Genomic DNA, 16,606 nt, shown 5'->3' on the forward strand with positions numbered 1-16,606 from the left:
ATAACTACTTCCTACTTTTGGCCATTCTTGTCTAATAGTGACAACTTACTTTGTGAGGATCCAGGTTGAATGAACTGAAATAGTGACAAGATAGGCCTGTGTGAGCCAACAGTTCAGCACACTTTGTTGAAATGAAAATGCAATCCCGATTCAGAAGCATACGGATAGTATTCGCAATTCAAAAATTGTTTGCTTCTGTCTCTAAACCAACAATTGGCTTTAACCTAACCATAACAAACGCGTGGCGAGATAGCGTAGAGTCCACCGCAAAACAGACAAACTGATTATAACTCATGCCGGCAAGTTTTTAATTAGAAGCTTTTAGAAGTTTTGCTTAAAATATCTGTCATGTGATTGATTGTTAGTGCCGAGAATCAACTGCGCATACGCCTGTTACTGTGAATATATACATCCGTCGTATTGTATCGGGGTTTCTTGCAATTTTAAAAATAGCGAGGAAAAATTGTAAAAGCGTGCATTTTTGAAACAACACCGAACTTAAAATCAACTCTTGACGAATTCAACAACATTTGAGGATGCAGCCTTGTCCGTCGCAAGCCCCCATCAACGCCATTATCACCAGAATGCACGGGCCGACACGGCAAAGCAGGTGCGAGATGCGGAATGAAGATGGTGACGCAAGTCGGAAATTGAGCTTTTCGAACGTCTTTGTATATATTGCGTGGAGACGCTATCCGTCCTCGCACGCATTGCCCGTTTAGAGATGCGGTATGCAGCTGCTGTCGAAGCACTGGCCATTACCCGAAGATATGTTACCTTGCCTCTTGTATGATTTAATTCGAACGAATTTATTTTATGCGTTTATATTCTCACGGATGTGTATAGATGGTTAGTGTATTGTACGATGTCAATTTCTTTCAACTTCTCGAGGCTTCGTATCCAATCCTATATTTGGCTGATAATAAGAAAATGTAGCATGTTGCTCAGAGTTGTCAAACTCAACTGACGTTGCGGGCCGGATTTAAATATTCAGATCACTCGTCAGCCGCACCAGTCAAATGATTCCAAAATATTACTAACTCAATATATGCATTCTTTCGCATTCTTGGAATTGGGTGTCAATGTCAGCGATTTTCTCCCGACGATGACTAGAAATCACAACTCCGCTGTCGGGTGGGTATAATGTGACCTATGAATATACTCGAAATTTGCCATCTTGAAGGATTATTTGTTAGTAGTATTTCTTTACTACAAATTCGAGAAATGTGCTGGATAAAATACACGCAATTTTCAACCTATACTCGGAATTGCTTCGCGGGCCGAATGAAATCATTTGACGGGCCGTATGTTTGACACCCGTGATGTAGCTGTACAGTTACTGACCTATTTTATTAGAAGTTCTGCGTGTGCGTGAGCGATACAACGCATTTTGGCATGTATATTTAAGTTTATATTCGTTATTTGATTCAAGATAAATGACCAATTGATCTCTCCTTGGCACAGCTAGCAAAATATAGTGACTTTGAATGATCAATCATACTTCGAAAATTCAATTCGACTTGAATTATGACTTGACTCGTGACTTGACTTGACTTGACTTGACTTGAATCGAGTCACCTCCAAAAAAACGTGTGACTTGACTTGACTCGAGTCACCTTTGAAAATCGATTGACTTGACTTGACTCGAGTCAAAATGTGCAATGACACGAGATGACTCGTTACTCGAAGGTAGTGACTTGATACCAACACTGTATCCTTCCACTCAAAGTACTGCTCAGACTATACAAGGAAGTATGTTTTGTAACGTAATAGTCATACTTGAACGATATATATGACAAGACTGATATGACTCATGATATATGCCCATTTTAGGTTTGAAGATATGCGAATTCTCAATCTCAAAGTTAGCAACTGATCGCACTATATAAGGAAGTATTTTTTGTGGCGTAAATAGTCACAATTGAACGACATATCGTTGCGGTGGAATCAAAGCATCTCATGAACATTTTTCAAATTGATAGAAAATCAATTTTTTGAAAAATCATCATTTTTAGGCCATATCTCGGTCGTGTTTATATTTATCACGCTGTTTCGAAGTCAATTATGGTCGAGAAGAAAATGAAGAAGAAAGAAAATTAAAACTTTAACTGAAGGTTAATTTTTTCAAAATATGTAAAATGGACATGAACTAGTTTGATTTCACAGCGACGATATATGTCATGACTGGTATGTTATTACTAGGGCGACATGAAATCGTGTGCCTCACACAAGTTTCATAGAACTGCATTGCGCACAACTGGTTGTATGCGCCTTCTCTATTTCACACATGTCCGTGAATAAGTAGCATACTGACATTAAAAATGCTGCATTCATGTCGATTCGTGAGGCTTGGGTCACGAGATGGAATAAAACTAAAATTTGAGCCGCAGTGTAAAAAGTTTAAGAATCCCTGTTATAATTGTTATTATTTTACCTTCTACCACATATGCCACCCGTCAATCTCAATTTGGGGAACAATAGATCTTCCACCAGACCCGCCCGTCTTTATAAATAAATACTCGCATTGCTCTGTGACTGAGATAATGGATGATAGCGGTAAAGTTAGTCAGCGCACTGCCCCTTATATAACGAATGGTACTTTTCATTCGCCTGTCATTCGATATACCATATTATTCCTGCGCTTTTGTTTGACTACAGTCCTTTGGAACAAGTAGCTAGATCGTCATATCTAATTATTCAGTGTTGCTTCCATTCGTCTCGGCAAGGGCAAGGCACAGTGAATGCCGTTCTGAAATCCGAATCTACAGTAGCCATTGGAAGGATTTGAGTCGAATGGTGTGAGTAAATAGTTTCGAGAAGGCTATCGAAATTCGCTAACCCTAAGAATTATTTCATCGTGAGATCGTTATAGCTGTTTTTGCAGTGCGTGGGGGTGATTCAAACATCAGTACAATGCCACGCATGATCAACATTGTCACAAAAAGCTGTATCGTAGTTTGTTATGAAGATAGGGTGTTTTTATAGACTCCATGTAACATAATAATGATTATTACCGAAATACTCAAGTTGAATTGACTTTTCCAGTCGCACTCATGATACATAGAGATTGCAGAAAATCCCATGACATCATGGATACAGGCAGGTATATTGTCAGATTGACGTTTTGTTTATTAGATCACTATTCCTAAAGCCACGAGATTACTGTCATTTTTGTTGATCTGGATGAAAGCTATTAACAAATGCAAGTGCAAATCTTCACCAGTGCCATTATTTTCAAATATTCGACTATATCAGGGGTCTCAAAACTCAAATGTGCTCGCCGGCCAATTTATTAGTTTTTGTTAAAGCCACGACTCCACAGCATCAATAATATGGGTATTCAATGTCTTCTACGCTCATGTTTTATCATTCTGAATAGGCAATGTCGTGTAATAGCAGATAATCCACTGCATTTGAAAGTGACGAGGCAGGCTACTGACGTTTGGCGAGTAGTTTCACGTTTTATAGCAATTTTATAGTGAATGTTAGGTCTTAAAATATAATGAAATATATGTGGCACTAAAATATAGTTGAATAGCTTCTTGGAGGTACAGAACTTCAATATACAATTAAATAGTATATTCATATTAAAATGAACCCGAATATTATTACAATGTTCTTTCCAATTCTCTACTAGTTGCTGACGATTACCCCTGACGAGTGTCAGCCGAAAATATTCGGGTTCATTTCAATATGAAAATACTATTTAATTAAAATATAGTTAAATACAAGCAAAATCAAAAATTTCGACCCGGGCCACACAAAATGTTCTCGCGGGCCGCGTGTTTGAGACCCCTGCAGGACTGTACAGATGGTTAGATCGCTCATATAAAGTACGAAATATACAATACAATATCGCTGAATGAACATCAACAACATAATCATATGACTGAATATTATCAATTTTTCACGAGCAATATGTAAGTCAATATAAATATTTGCCAAATATTTTAACTCTACATATAGATAGTTCATTCAGGCTATTTTACTCCGGACTCTTTAAAACACTGGATACGAATCCCCAAATTAGGTCAAGGAAAATTTACAGTTTAGGTCACTGTAAAACGCTTGAATAGCGGGTGGCATTGATGGGAGTATTTGAGCACGACCGATAGCGAATTTTAGGCCGCAGATAATAGTTCACTGACTCCCTATAACCACGCTATGATGCCGCGAGAATTATTGATAGTTTTTGCCTCTAATGGCATGTACCGATATTTCATTCAAAGTGTCAAATCGACTCGATTTATCTGCGAGCCGAGATAGTCAGTCGTTTTCCTGTGAATATATACAAATTATACAGTATCTTATAAATATACAAGACGGCAATACAATTAGTGCAAATTTCTAAATTTACGGAATATACTCGTTATAGTGAATGATTTATAACACCGCCGACAGTGCCCCCTTCGAAATTGGAAGGTTGCGATGCGATAGGTATGGTTGTGGTCAGTGGAATTAGGTAGCTAGTTTATGAATATGAAGGAAAAGACGAAATCCATGTACATTTACACTTTACGATACAGTATACAAGGTAATCACTCTGTGGGAGGACCCCGCAGACTGAGTATTTACTAATACCGATCGACAACAATGCATAGGCTATTCATTATGTTGCAATCTCACTTGCAATTCTGATTATTAAGTTTACGGCTCGTAAGGGGTGGTTTAGTTTCTGCCAATCTTCACTTTCCTCCTACAATGGAGATAGATTTTGGACTTGTGTGATCTACCAAGTTTAGTTAAGTTCATACCGATGGCTTCGGCTGCGAGTAACGATTCAATGGGGTGCGTGCTCATACTGAGCAATCCGGGCGGGGAAGAAGGAACAAATTTGCATGAACAATACGCTCGCCGAATGGAGCAGTTGTGGACGGAAAAGCTAGGCTGCGAATTATTTGAAAACACGGTACATTCCGACTTGACAGCTGAAGCCGTTATGGAAGTATTCGGACGATTAGCGAACAAAGATGCACCAAATTACCAATATTTGATTGTAGTCGTGATTTGTAATGGGGGTTTATTACCAACCGATGATGGAATTTGGCATCATTTCATAGAAGCGAACAATGGAAACTATGTCCGGGAAGAAGCATTTTTTTCGAAATTCTACAATAACAACCAAGCATGGCGCGAAAAGCCGAAACTGTTCATTCTCGGATACAACCGAATTGCTGAAATGCAACCCAGGATGTGCGGTGATGAGTCGGGCAAGCAAATCCTGTGGGAATCACAGGAAAAGTATAGTTTGAGTGATGGCAATAATGCTGATAACACCTGTCCAAGGTTTTCCGACCTGCTAATGCTATACGGATCAGCGACAGATCTGCTGGAGGAGGTATATAACGCATTTTCTACGAGATATACGACGGACACCTTTACACAAATGCTTACGAGAGTAAACGGGGAGATGAAAAAAAAAGGTAAATGGAGTGTTTTCGAATCCACTATTACATCTCCCTGTACATTACTTCCACCGCGTCACCAAGACACCATCAGAGACGCCGGAGATAACAGCACAGGCTTTCTGAATGATAATGTGAGAGAGATGAGAGAAATCTTCTCCAAAACAGTACGTCTTGGAAGAAGTGGTGCAGAAGAGAACTTGCGGGAGATGGTCGAAAAGGTATTGTTGAATATGCCTCAAGATATCACGGTTGCTGAAGTTAGAAAAACCCTTAGGCAGTCTCAAATATCCAGAAATCGAAGCAAAACTCCCTTAAAGGGTCGGGGAGTTCTTATTTGCAACTGTTTTAGCGAAGGCCATAATGCCAGAGAAGTTCACATCACTGATAAGAATAAAATGGAAAGTCTTTGGAACGACACATTACGATGTGACATGAAAACTTATCTGAATGTGACAGCTTTTGAGATGAAAGAGATTATTCGAATTTTATCGCTTTCCGATTCCGAAGGGTATGATTATCTACTGGTGGTGGTCAGCTCGCATGGTGGATTGAGAAAACTGGATTCTGGGGATGTTCTACGTCCCGTGTGTTTTGGAGTGAACGATCAGCCGGTTTGCGAGCGTGAGATACTTACTTATTTTAATGAAAACTCGCCGTGGCATGACAAAGTCAAGCTTTTCATTCTCGACTACTGCCGCGGTAAGAACGAGGTGTTGAGGATACCAAAAGCTGGACCTTCGTATCCTGATATGAACTACCTTTACGATGAGAAGATTTTTCATCCCGGAACTTTACCTATGATAAACAATTGTGTCGTCTTGTACGCGACGTATTGTAATTATTTGGCTTACGCAAACGATCTTATCCCGACCGTGGCCGATATTTTTGCGGAGAATTGGGATAATAAGTCAGTAACTGAAATGCTAGTGATGGTAAACGCGAGTATGAGAAACGTGAAACATCCGAATGAGCAAAAAGCAATGAGTGTCTTCAAATCAACACTGGGTGCCGAATTTTACCTTTATAAAGAGAACTAAATTGGAGCTGATGATTTTTGAGATGAGTGCATACAATCAGACGTTGCACAATTACTGTACCATTGTAATCGATTGCGATTACAGTAAAATATCGTCGTAGTCGATTACGATTACTATACGGAAAATTTAACCACGGTTGTTTACAATCACATTTCTTTTTCTTCCTTCAAATTTGGCCTAAAACTTGTTCGAAGGCAATATAATATAACCGTAATGAGATGAAGTTTCAATGTTTTTGAAAATCGGACGCAAACTGTGACTCTCACCATCAATTTCGTTCTAGCTACGACACATGCTAACAGGATATTTAATATGGTAACTGGCGGCAGATTCAAATTCTGAGTGAAGAATTATGAATTAGCAATTATAGTGGAACTTTAAGAGGGACCATAGGAGAATAAGACAAAATGAACATGAAATTCGGTTATTACGAATAATGCTTCTAAAACTGTCTAATATAGGTCAAACTTATTCTGATCGGGTATCACTGACTTCTATTTTACGATATTTCTTACTAGCTGGCTCCTATTAAGACCTATTTTACTCCAATGTACCGGAATTTATTAGTTGCCGTTATTACTGTCCATAACACCAATGAATAGCAAGAAAACACAGTAAAATGTGATCAATGCAACTGCTTTTTTTTATTCGGGTGTAACATTATTCACAGCACATTGGACATCATTTTCGGGCTAGATTAGACGATTCTGGCTTTTGGCATTCATGTCAATCAGGGCAGAGACCGCACTTGAGGGAAGATATAGACTTTTTTTTCTGTAGCCTGCTTGGCTCAAATCAAGGTGCCGTTTGAACAGATTGGGCTTCACGACCTCGCTAGAACAAGTTTTCATACAAACCACACAACGTGCCAAGTAATATCCATCCTATTCGATTGTGGAAAATCCATACTTCATGTATTCCGGATATTACTTTCTTTACGACATCCTTCGAATTTATTTCGTTGTTGCTGTCCCTATCGCGCCAGTTTATCTATCCCACCAGTTGCTTATTTTTCTTTGCTGTGAACCCGCCGTGACGTAAAACTGTTGGACAGCTGAAGTATTTCTCACATCGTGTGTTTACATTGGTTTTAGCTACTACAAAACGACAGCAAAATTCCGGACTAAGTACAATTAAATCGCCTAAGTATTCGAGCATCGCTTAACATGCTATCGCGTACCATTGTTTGAGATTCACCGGCGTAAATTAACACACGTATAGACCTACCTGTCTTCAATATAATACGTGTAGGGATTGTATATATAGTTGTTCTTAACCTTTTCTCTCCCACCGCCCCTCTCAGAAATTTCTTTGGTCTTACGCCCCCATATTTTCAGGTTTGTACTAAAGGCGATGGGGTAGAGGTTGAGGTCCTGTCGGTCTTTCCCGATTTGGACTTGACCAGGGGTGGTCAACCTTCGGCCGCAGAAGGAAGTTTGTGCGGCCGTCGATACTTAATTCAGTTATAGTATCTGTCGGCGTCAGTCGACATGCAAATTGAATTAACGAATTGACTCCCTAATTTTTGAGAGATATTATTTAATCTTGAAAATGTCTTCGCGCTAGGCGCGATTCCATGCGACTTCATTTTTTCGATTTTAATATTGTAGCGCCCTTTGAAATCTGAGTCCCACAGTACCGATGGTAACAGCAGAGGAAAATAATGCGCCCCGTATATAAATATCAACTTGGAATCGTGTGCTCCGCACGAAAGAAATTTGTTTCTGGTATGTTTGGGTGATCTTTCCACTATGTTTACAATCATGATGGCAGGTCAAGAAATAACAGTATGCAACAACGTGCCTAATAGCAATTAGCCCACACTGCCATTTTGCAGGTTTCAAATATAAGGATATGTAGTTTATGATTATGGCGAGAAAGATTCAATATGCATATATACTGCAAAACGTGCTCTCAGTCTCACAAGTGGAATAGGACCACTTTTCGAGATTTCTACACGCAGTTTTCTGCAATATGTCATGCCTAGTTTGAAATATTTTGCTGATGGAATCGGGTGTGATGGAACTGTGTTAAGAAATACTTTGGTATCTAGAAGTACGCTCACGAAGCATAAAACCCACATTTTAAATCAATGATGATAATTCGGCCTACTCCATTTGTGGGAACATATTGCATACACATTCGGCGAATTTCCTGTCAAGCGCGACGAAAAATTGGAGATGTGATATATTTTGTCGAAAATAAATCCTTATGATATATGTTCTCACGTCGCAGGCGCAACAAAATTGTCTCGCGAGTAGCAAGTTTGGCACTCCTGAGCTAGTTTTAAGAAAATAAAGGGGGTTGCGCGAAAGGAGAAGATTTCAAATTGCATTTAAACATATTTCTAGCTACGAATGAGCCAAAAAGAGTCAATTACTCCAATAACCTGAATTGATTTGAGAATCGACGGTACTTCCGCACTGCTTCCTGACATGACTCCATGTCACAAATATCTTCTACTGCAACTTGTTCCGGTACCCATCCGGTTATGTCATGACTGGGGCGATTTTTTTTTACCTAAAAAAGGAACATTTTGACCTAAACAATCAAAATTTACACTTTTTTTACCTAAGGGAACTGAATTTGGACCAAAGTTTTACCTAACGTATGCAAATTATTGAATTTTACCACATTATGTTAAAATTATACCACTTATCTTCGTCTCTGGTTGGAACTAGCTTTCCTAACGTAGTAGTTTGGCCTGAAAAAACGTTTTTGGCTTGGAAACTGGAAATTTTTACATGAAAAAAACTAATATTTTAACGAAGTCTGGCCCTATAAAAAATTCCAATACGTATTACGGTAGAAATAAGTAATATTTGTTGTAGAACAACGAGAGATACTTTCCTACATTCCTGGGTAGAAAGTGCATGTCCTTACTAAGAAGCATGCCAAGAATGGAGAAAGAACGTTCAGACAACACTCACGGTGTGCGTACATAGCTGGTGGCATACCGTGTTTCTCCGGTCCTACGATGTTGTCTGTCTACATCACGATTTTTCATCATGTGCTTCTTAATATAAGAATGATGCAATGTCCAAAAAGTATTTCTTCAGTTAGGATATTGCGGGACGGTAACCATAACACTATGTCTACCTATTTGTTTTATTTGACCGTTTATGATTCACAAAGACCTCGGTGCTAGACAATTTATAATCGGATAGATTCACAAAGAGCAAAACAATTGGCCATTTACAACGGTAGACATATAAACAGGGTTGCCATACCGTCCTTATTTCTAAGATTTGTCCTTATTTTGAAGGGCCACCTCTTAGAAAATTTAACTGTCCTTATTTCTAAGAAATGTCCTTATTTTCGACTTGCGTCCTTATTTTGTCTTATTTTCAACAACTACAGAACTTCGATTATTTCCCTCTGGTATATGTGTTGCATAATATTCAAAAATTATGCTTTTGCGTCGAGATTTCATGACATCAGAAATGAAAGAAACTCTCGTGACGTACACACCACAAGATTTGACTTCTAAGTGTGAGATAGCTAGGGCAGTGAGTGGTGTTATAGCAGTTTCGTCTGTACCAAGCTACCGCAGCGGACGTCATTTTAGCAGTAAACACCAGTACCAGGTTCCTGCTGTTTGGTCTACAGCAGAATAAGCTCAAGCTGTGGGGAAGGCAGCATTTATTGCGTAGTGAAAAAAGGCACAGTGCAGTCGACACATTGGTTAAACAGTAGTAAAGCTGTGAATCTTTGACAAATTTATCTAAATTACATTGCACTTGCGCATATAGTTTTAGCCACTAATAAGGCGAAATCTGATTAGTTGAAATGAGCAGGCGTAAAAACGTTTTTCGTGACGATTATGAGAGAGAATTCAAAGGTAGCCTATCTAACGAAGCTTGAAGGGCGAGTCTTTCGCACATTGCAATATCTGCAATTGTGACATTAACCTGGGGGTCATAGGAAATACCGGTATCTCAACTCACATTGATACCCCAAACACAGGAAGTGTGTCATAATGATTAATTTGAGCTAGTCGATGAATAATTCTTCCACAAGTCGATCAGCACCTACGACCACAGACTACAAGGCAGCTGCTGCAGAGGGTACCTGAGCATTCCATGCTGTCAAACACCAGCAATCATTCCTCGCCAACGATTGCACATCGCAATTGTTCAAAGCAATATTCCCCGATTCCAACATCGCAAATAATTTTTTTTTTCGGCCAGGACCAAGACTATAAGCATTGTTACTGTAGTTAGTTCTTGCTCCATACGCTCAAAAAATGATTTTGTCTAAACTTGGTGTACGGCCTTTTCCATCTTGGTTGACGCCTCTGATCACAACGAGATGAAGAAATGCGGTTCATTACCCTATGGGGGACTCAAGACTAACGTTTTTTTGTTGGTGGGGGGGGGGCTGACGAAGTGCTGTTTCGGCCCTGATCAAAGGTAATCCTAGACCTGCGCTGTCTTGAGAACCATGAAGCACTTTCTAATAACAAAGAGTTGGTTGCTGAAGCAGATTGTTTCTGGCGAAAAGTATGGACTGTGATATTCCCCGGCTCGTATAAATGCAAAGTATGTACAAAAACGCTTTTTCATGCTAATCTAATTTTTCGACTGTCCTTATTTCTGGGTCCATGTCGATGGCAACACTGCATATAAAGTAGGCTACAAGCTGTGACATATTAAATGATAAGTTCACCGACAGTGCAAAATCTACCCTACAAATGAAATGCAGACGTCACAAATTTTTGACTTTGTAGACAATTTTGACAAATTTGATCTAACGCTACAATTTTGACAAAACTTTGACACATTTTGACATGTCAAAAAAAATCGCTCTAGTCATGACCCATTGAAGTATGCCTTGCATATATTGTCATTGCGCTAATGCAAACCAGGCATTGCGGAGTACAAGCTCACATATTCAAATTGGGAGCAACAGATTCACCAAATTGTTCCACTTGACTTCAGGAAGAGAGCGTCATTGACTATATGTTGACATATGTCGCATCTACAAACATCAGAAAAGAGTCCTCATGAAACACTGCCGGAGAAAAAATACACAACTCGAGATTTTTCAACTTTTTTTTGTTTTTTTTTTAAACGATTAATTGAGTTTACCTAATTTGACGATGCTGATTCCGAATTTGCCGTCAGAATTCACTCATCACATCACAATTTTTCGAAAAAATCGAATGACAATTTTACTCAAATACGGCTGCAGGGCGTTTATGCCCGTTTAGGTCCGTATATGAAACGAAACACATCCTACAAAGCTCTCAGCTTACTTCATTGGATTTGAGGTTTGATTAGCTTGAAATAAACCCTCTCGATATTCAGGATCCTTAGTATTTCCAAGAAATTGAGATGCAACCTCAATGAAATAGAGTCATGTATTGTTTTCGAAATCCGCCTTCCTAATGAGAAATAGGGGGATTTGGTGAGTGTTCTGAATTGAGATCCAGCAAATACACTATCTATTGTATTAACTCAAGTGAGGAAACCTTTCGTGAATGTATTTAGAACGTGCTCTCTCTTTGATCAGGGCCTAAACTTTTTCATGAGATGCAGTTTAATATAAAATGGTGGAAATACAACATTAGATCTGTCGATAACAGCAGGATCTGAAACATTTCAAAGCCTAGTGTTAGACACTCCCTCATTGGCCACTTACGTTAAATTCAATGATTTCTACTGTCCCATTCACACATAAAACAAGAATACCTTGTAGTTCTAGACCAGGGGTGGGCAAACTACGGCCCGTGGGCCGCATGCGGCCCGCAACACCGTTTTGTGCGGCCCGCGAAAGCCTCACTAAACGTTGTAGAAATTTTGATAAATTGCGTAGAAAAATCAAGTTACTGTGGCTACTTGATTAAACGTTTTCCTAATATATTTCAACATGATAATGATAAGTTATATTTTTACCAAAGTATTTTTCTAATTTTATTGATTACGCGATGGTCCGACCTCGCGACCCATATTTTAAGGTAACATGGTTATGATGCTGTTGTGTCCTGGAGTCAGGACCGTAACTGCCGCGCCGGTCGAACTCGAAGGGGTCCCAAAATTATTTCGTGAATTAACATTAATTTTAAAGTATATTTTTGAAAATTTATCCAAGTTTAATCATTTTTTTCGCGCTGCGCGTGATTTACTGTTGCCAATAAAGTTGACTATTGGGTACCTTTTCCAATAAGAAAAAATACGCATTATTTATAGAGATGGGCATTTCGTCGTGGGCCATTACCGTGCCGTGACGCACGAACACACATGAAGTTTTAGGCTATGTAACATGCGACTCCGACAATTGTACCAGAACGATCCGCAGCAAGAAAAGCTAGCCCAAAAAGGACTGCCATGTGTATAATTGACCATAGGCGCCTAAATGGCTGGCGCCGAATGTTCGAGTCCTGGCAATCTGAACCCTACAAGACAAATTTCATTCCACATAGAAGATTATTTTTCAGTGAAGAAAGACCAATATGAAACCGTGTGCGACTTTTATAGTTTAGTAGGCTATAGGTTTCGGCGATTTCAATATCTTTTTACATAGCAGACAGAAGCTCACGAAATAACATCATGCAACGAAGTCATTCTACCAACGTGTCCACCCGGACATGTTTAATTAATATTTACGGGCCTTACATTTTCCAAGACATCTCACTCAGGTGTAGCGGTAAATTTGATTACGTGGGCAGAGAGACGATAAAAAAAAAGTTGATAGCAATATATATGCAATTCCCGATAATATTGACCGATTCAATAATAAATTATAAATATTCGGCATGACCGAAACAGCTCTTCATGAGCCCCCCCCCAGAATTTTGGTTTATCACCCGATGGGGGGCCCAAGACCAACGTTTTTTAGGGTGGCGCTCACGAAGTGCTGTTTCGGTCATGCATGGAGGTAAGCCAAAAGTACAAGGAGCAAATCTATGACCATATCGCTGCTCACAAACTCAAATACACAACCAGTTCTAAGAATCGGGACAGGGCTATCTAGAGTTCTAAATATCCCTGAATCGGGACAACCAACTTTCATCCCTAATTTTGACAATGAGGACGACCAGCATATGAAATCTCGTCAATGTTTGTAAAGCGTGTACGTTTTCATCAAATCAATGTTTGGGTTGTTTTAAATATACAAATACATATATAATATTTTCATGTTATCAGTCACTATGTAATCAAATAACAATATTGAATTTATGCTCAGTAGCCCAATTTTATGTAGTGCGGCCCGCGAATGGATTCAAATGTTGAATGCGGCCCGCGAGCTCAAAAGTTTGCACACCCCTGTTCTAGACCGTTGAGCCAGTACCATATTTATGAGTTCAAAATCAACAAAAAACTTTACACGTTTGAGTAGTTTGGGTACAATAATCCAAATTTGAAATCAAAAGTTTCATATTCTCGCAAGACCCCTTAATGCCAGTTGTACCAGCTACAAGGATAGAAGCACATTGATTTGCATTGTGCGACAAAACAGCTTTTAGGCTTGATGCATAGATAAAGAGGCGCAATTCACGGTTCCCATTGTCTTTATGAGACCTTGATCATCGACACAATAGACTAAAGAGGGTTGGCCGGCAAAGAAGAGTGTGTATTCACTATCACGATGCATATACCAAGCCAAAGTGGTATCAGTGCCAAGTAGGGGAGACCGGGGACAATTGAAACACTTTTCGTATTTTCCAACATTACGTGTTTTTCTCGAGGAAATTTCACTTCCAAAGTTTTATATAACGAAGCCAACAACTCGATAGTTCATATAAAAACTAAATTGGAACTCAATCAAGAATCAATCATGGAAATTTTGGGTCGCAAAAATCGCTGCTCAAATGTTACAATCGCCCCGTACCCAGAGGCAATTGTACCACCCTTGCGGGGCATTTGTAACAGTGTTATTTATAACTAAAAACAAACGAAATGAACAACGAAACGGAAGCACAAATTGTAATATTGCATGAAACTAAGGAAGAGACGTTTGAACGCTTCCAGGCTACGGCCCATCGCAGTTATGGCATCCGAATGCAATATTACCCTTCGTGTCTTGTTCAAGCTTAAAGTGTTCAAGAGACACATTCATTCCATCATCTCCCTACACATATTCGGCCTCTTCTACCAAGGTTCTGTTCTTCAGCGTGCATATTGGGTTGGTCATTCGGTCACCTGCGAAGGTGCGAAATCGACCTGGCTAACACATCCTGGTTAAATGGGCCGATGATAGTATAGCAAAACGAGGACGCAACATGATGTGGCGTCGAAGCTATAATGACATTCTTTTGTGCTGTACAAAATTGAAATAAATTGTTCACATCAAATATCAAAATGTAAGTGGGCCATGATCAACTCAGAGGACGAGTATTCAGTCATGACCATTGAAGTTCGACACACCAAAAGTCGATCAACATGAGAAAGGGTGGTTGAATCACGAAAATAACCGAACCGTCAGATTCACATCACCACTATGGTATGGCCGTTTCGACAGATCATCATGTCAGAATTGGTATCACAAGGTAGTATCTGTTCTGGTGAACTTCTGGCTGTTGCAAGATTATCTGCAGTAGATGAATGGTAATACCAACATATGAACAAAGACATTTAGAATTGATAACATATTGTAACGGGGCAAAAGTAACAGAGTGTTACGATTGCCCCTGACACGCTCGACCATGATTAGTGTCTCAGTATGGTACCTTCCCGGCGATGCAAGTCCTATTCTTTCCATCATCACGGTAGACTATGGTAACATTGCTCCAGCTACGTATATTACGTTGTAACTACTTGAGGTACTATTCGTCTAAACCCGGGGTTCTCGAAGGGTGGGCCATGGCCCACTGGTGGGCCACAGAACATTTTGATGTGGGCCACAGAGCTATTTAGAAAATTTCAAAATATATTCGTATTATCTAATTATACGTAGGCTACATAAAGCTTTTCATCCGACTCTGATTAGACGTAGTGGCACGTATGAAGTCAGCATGTTCAAATCGAAAACGTTAGCGAGAAACGGTGGCTTTTTCTACTGGCTATGACAACCTACGGCTAACAGCAACTAAAATAATTTCAAGCGTATAATAACTAGAAGATCATGCTGAAGTAGCCAAGCATTCCGGCAGGATGATATGTCGTATGCCGCTGAAAGGGGTATGCAATGAACTCGCAATGAAATGCATTTGATGTACAGATTTACTGTACTTCGGCAGGCCGTATTATTGCAAGCTAAAAATAGCCATAATTGCAAATTATTAGCAACTTCTGGCGGAGGTATACTGCACTACCTTGATGGATTGAGGATTTATCGGAGCGCATTAATCTTTGAAGTCGGTTTAAAATGTCCGGCCTGGAAATCGTTGTAGGCTACATATGAACGAGTCAGAGGAATTGATTGTATCATTGGATTGAATATTCTGACATCGCAACTTCAGTTGTTTTGGTACGCGACGTACAAAGTAGCCTTCATCATGCATACTGAAAAATCTTTCTCCACTTCTCTGTTGTACTCCATTCACCAATGAATGTTCGATGCTGGCTCAGAATGATTATAGTATTCCCCACAATAGTATCACTAAAATCGGCGCTGTCCATGACCACGCATTAAACAAGATTATGACTCTGTCTAAGATATCAGGTGGGCCACAGCATATTTTTGAACCGGAAAATGGGCCAAGAGAGGGCTGAGAACCCCTGGTCTAAACAAATTATTCCAGACCAGAAAAACTTTACTCAAGGGTCAAAAATTTCGTTTTTTGCAAATTATTCCGGGGTTTCACATCGTAGCTCAACGTAACTCCAGGTATAATAGGAGAGATAACTACTGCATGCGCACTTAAAATATCAAGCTGATTTCTCCATCCTACAAGCGGTGAGGTCGATTGTTACATTTGCCCCTAGTTACATTTGTCCCCGGTCTCCCCTAGGCTATATGTTTGACTTTCAATCTGGAACCTACAATAAGAGCAGATTCATTTGGCAAATTCAAATTTATGACACAGTTATTCAGTTCAGCTTGATTCAACTTTATATAGCTGCTGATCACCATCATACACATGCTGAGATTCTTCTGTATTGCGATTCCTGGTCTACTTGCATGAATTCTTCTCTGAACAGGCTTCGGCATAATTCCGACATGACACTTTAATATTCCTTGGCGGACAATTCAACTTGATCCTCACCGCCTCTATGC

General features: G+C 39.6%; 2 protein-coding genes across 3 annotated transcripts in view; both read left to right on the plus strand.

Annotated features, from left to right (window-relative positions):
• LOC145446954 (uncharacterized) overlaps positions 1 to 16,606 on the plus strand; it is a 486,702-nt gene that overhangs the window by 343,934 nt on the left and 126,162 nt on the right. The window lies entirely within an intron of this gene.
• Positions 4,615 to 7,306, plus strand: LOC145447177 (uncharacterized). The gene has a single exon (XM_080325588.1). It carries the CDS (start codon positions 4,757 to 4,759, stop codon positions 6,443 to 6,445), a length of 1,689 nt encoding a protein of 562 aa, XP_080181714.1. The 5' UTR covers positions 4,615 to 4,756; the 3' UTR covers positions 6,446 to 7,306.

This window comes from Botryllus schlosseri, chromosome 9 (assembly GCF_051294905.1).
Source record: "Botryllus schlosseri isolate E-star chromosome 9, Bs_hap1, whole genome shotgun sequence".
NCBI lineage: Eukaryota > Metazoa > Chordata > Ascidiacea > Stolidobranchia > Styelidae > Botryllus > Botryllus schlosseri.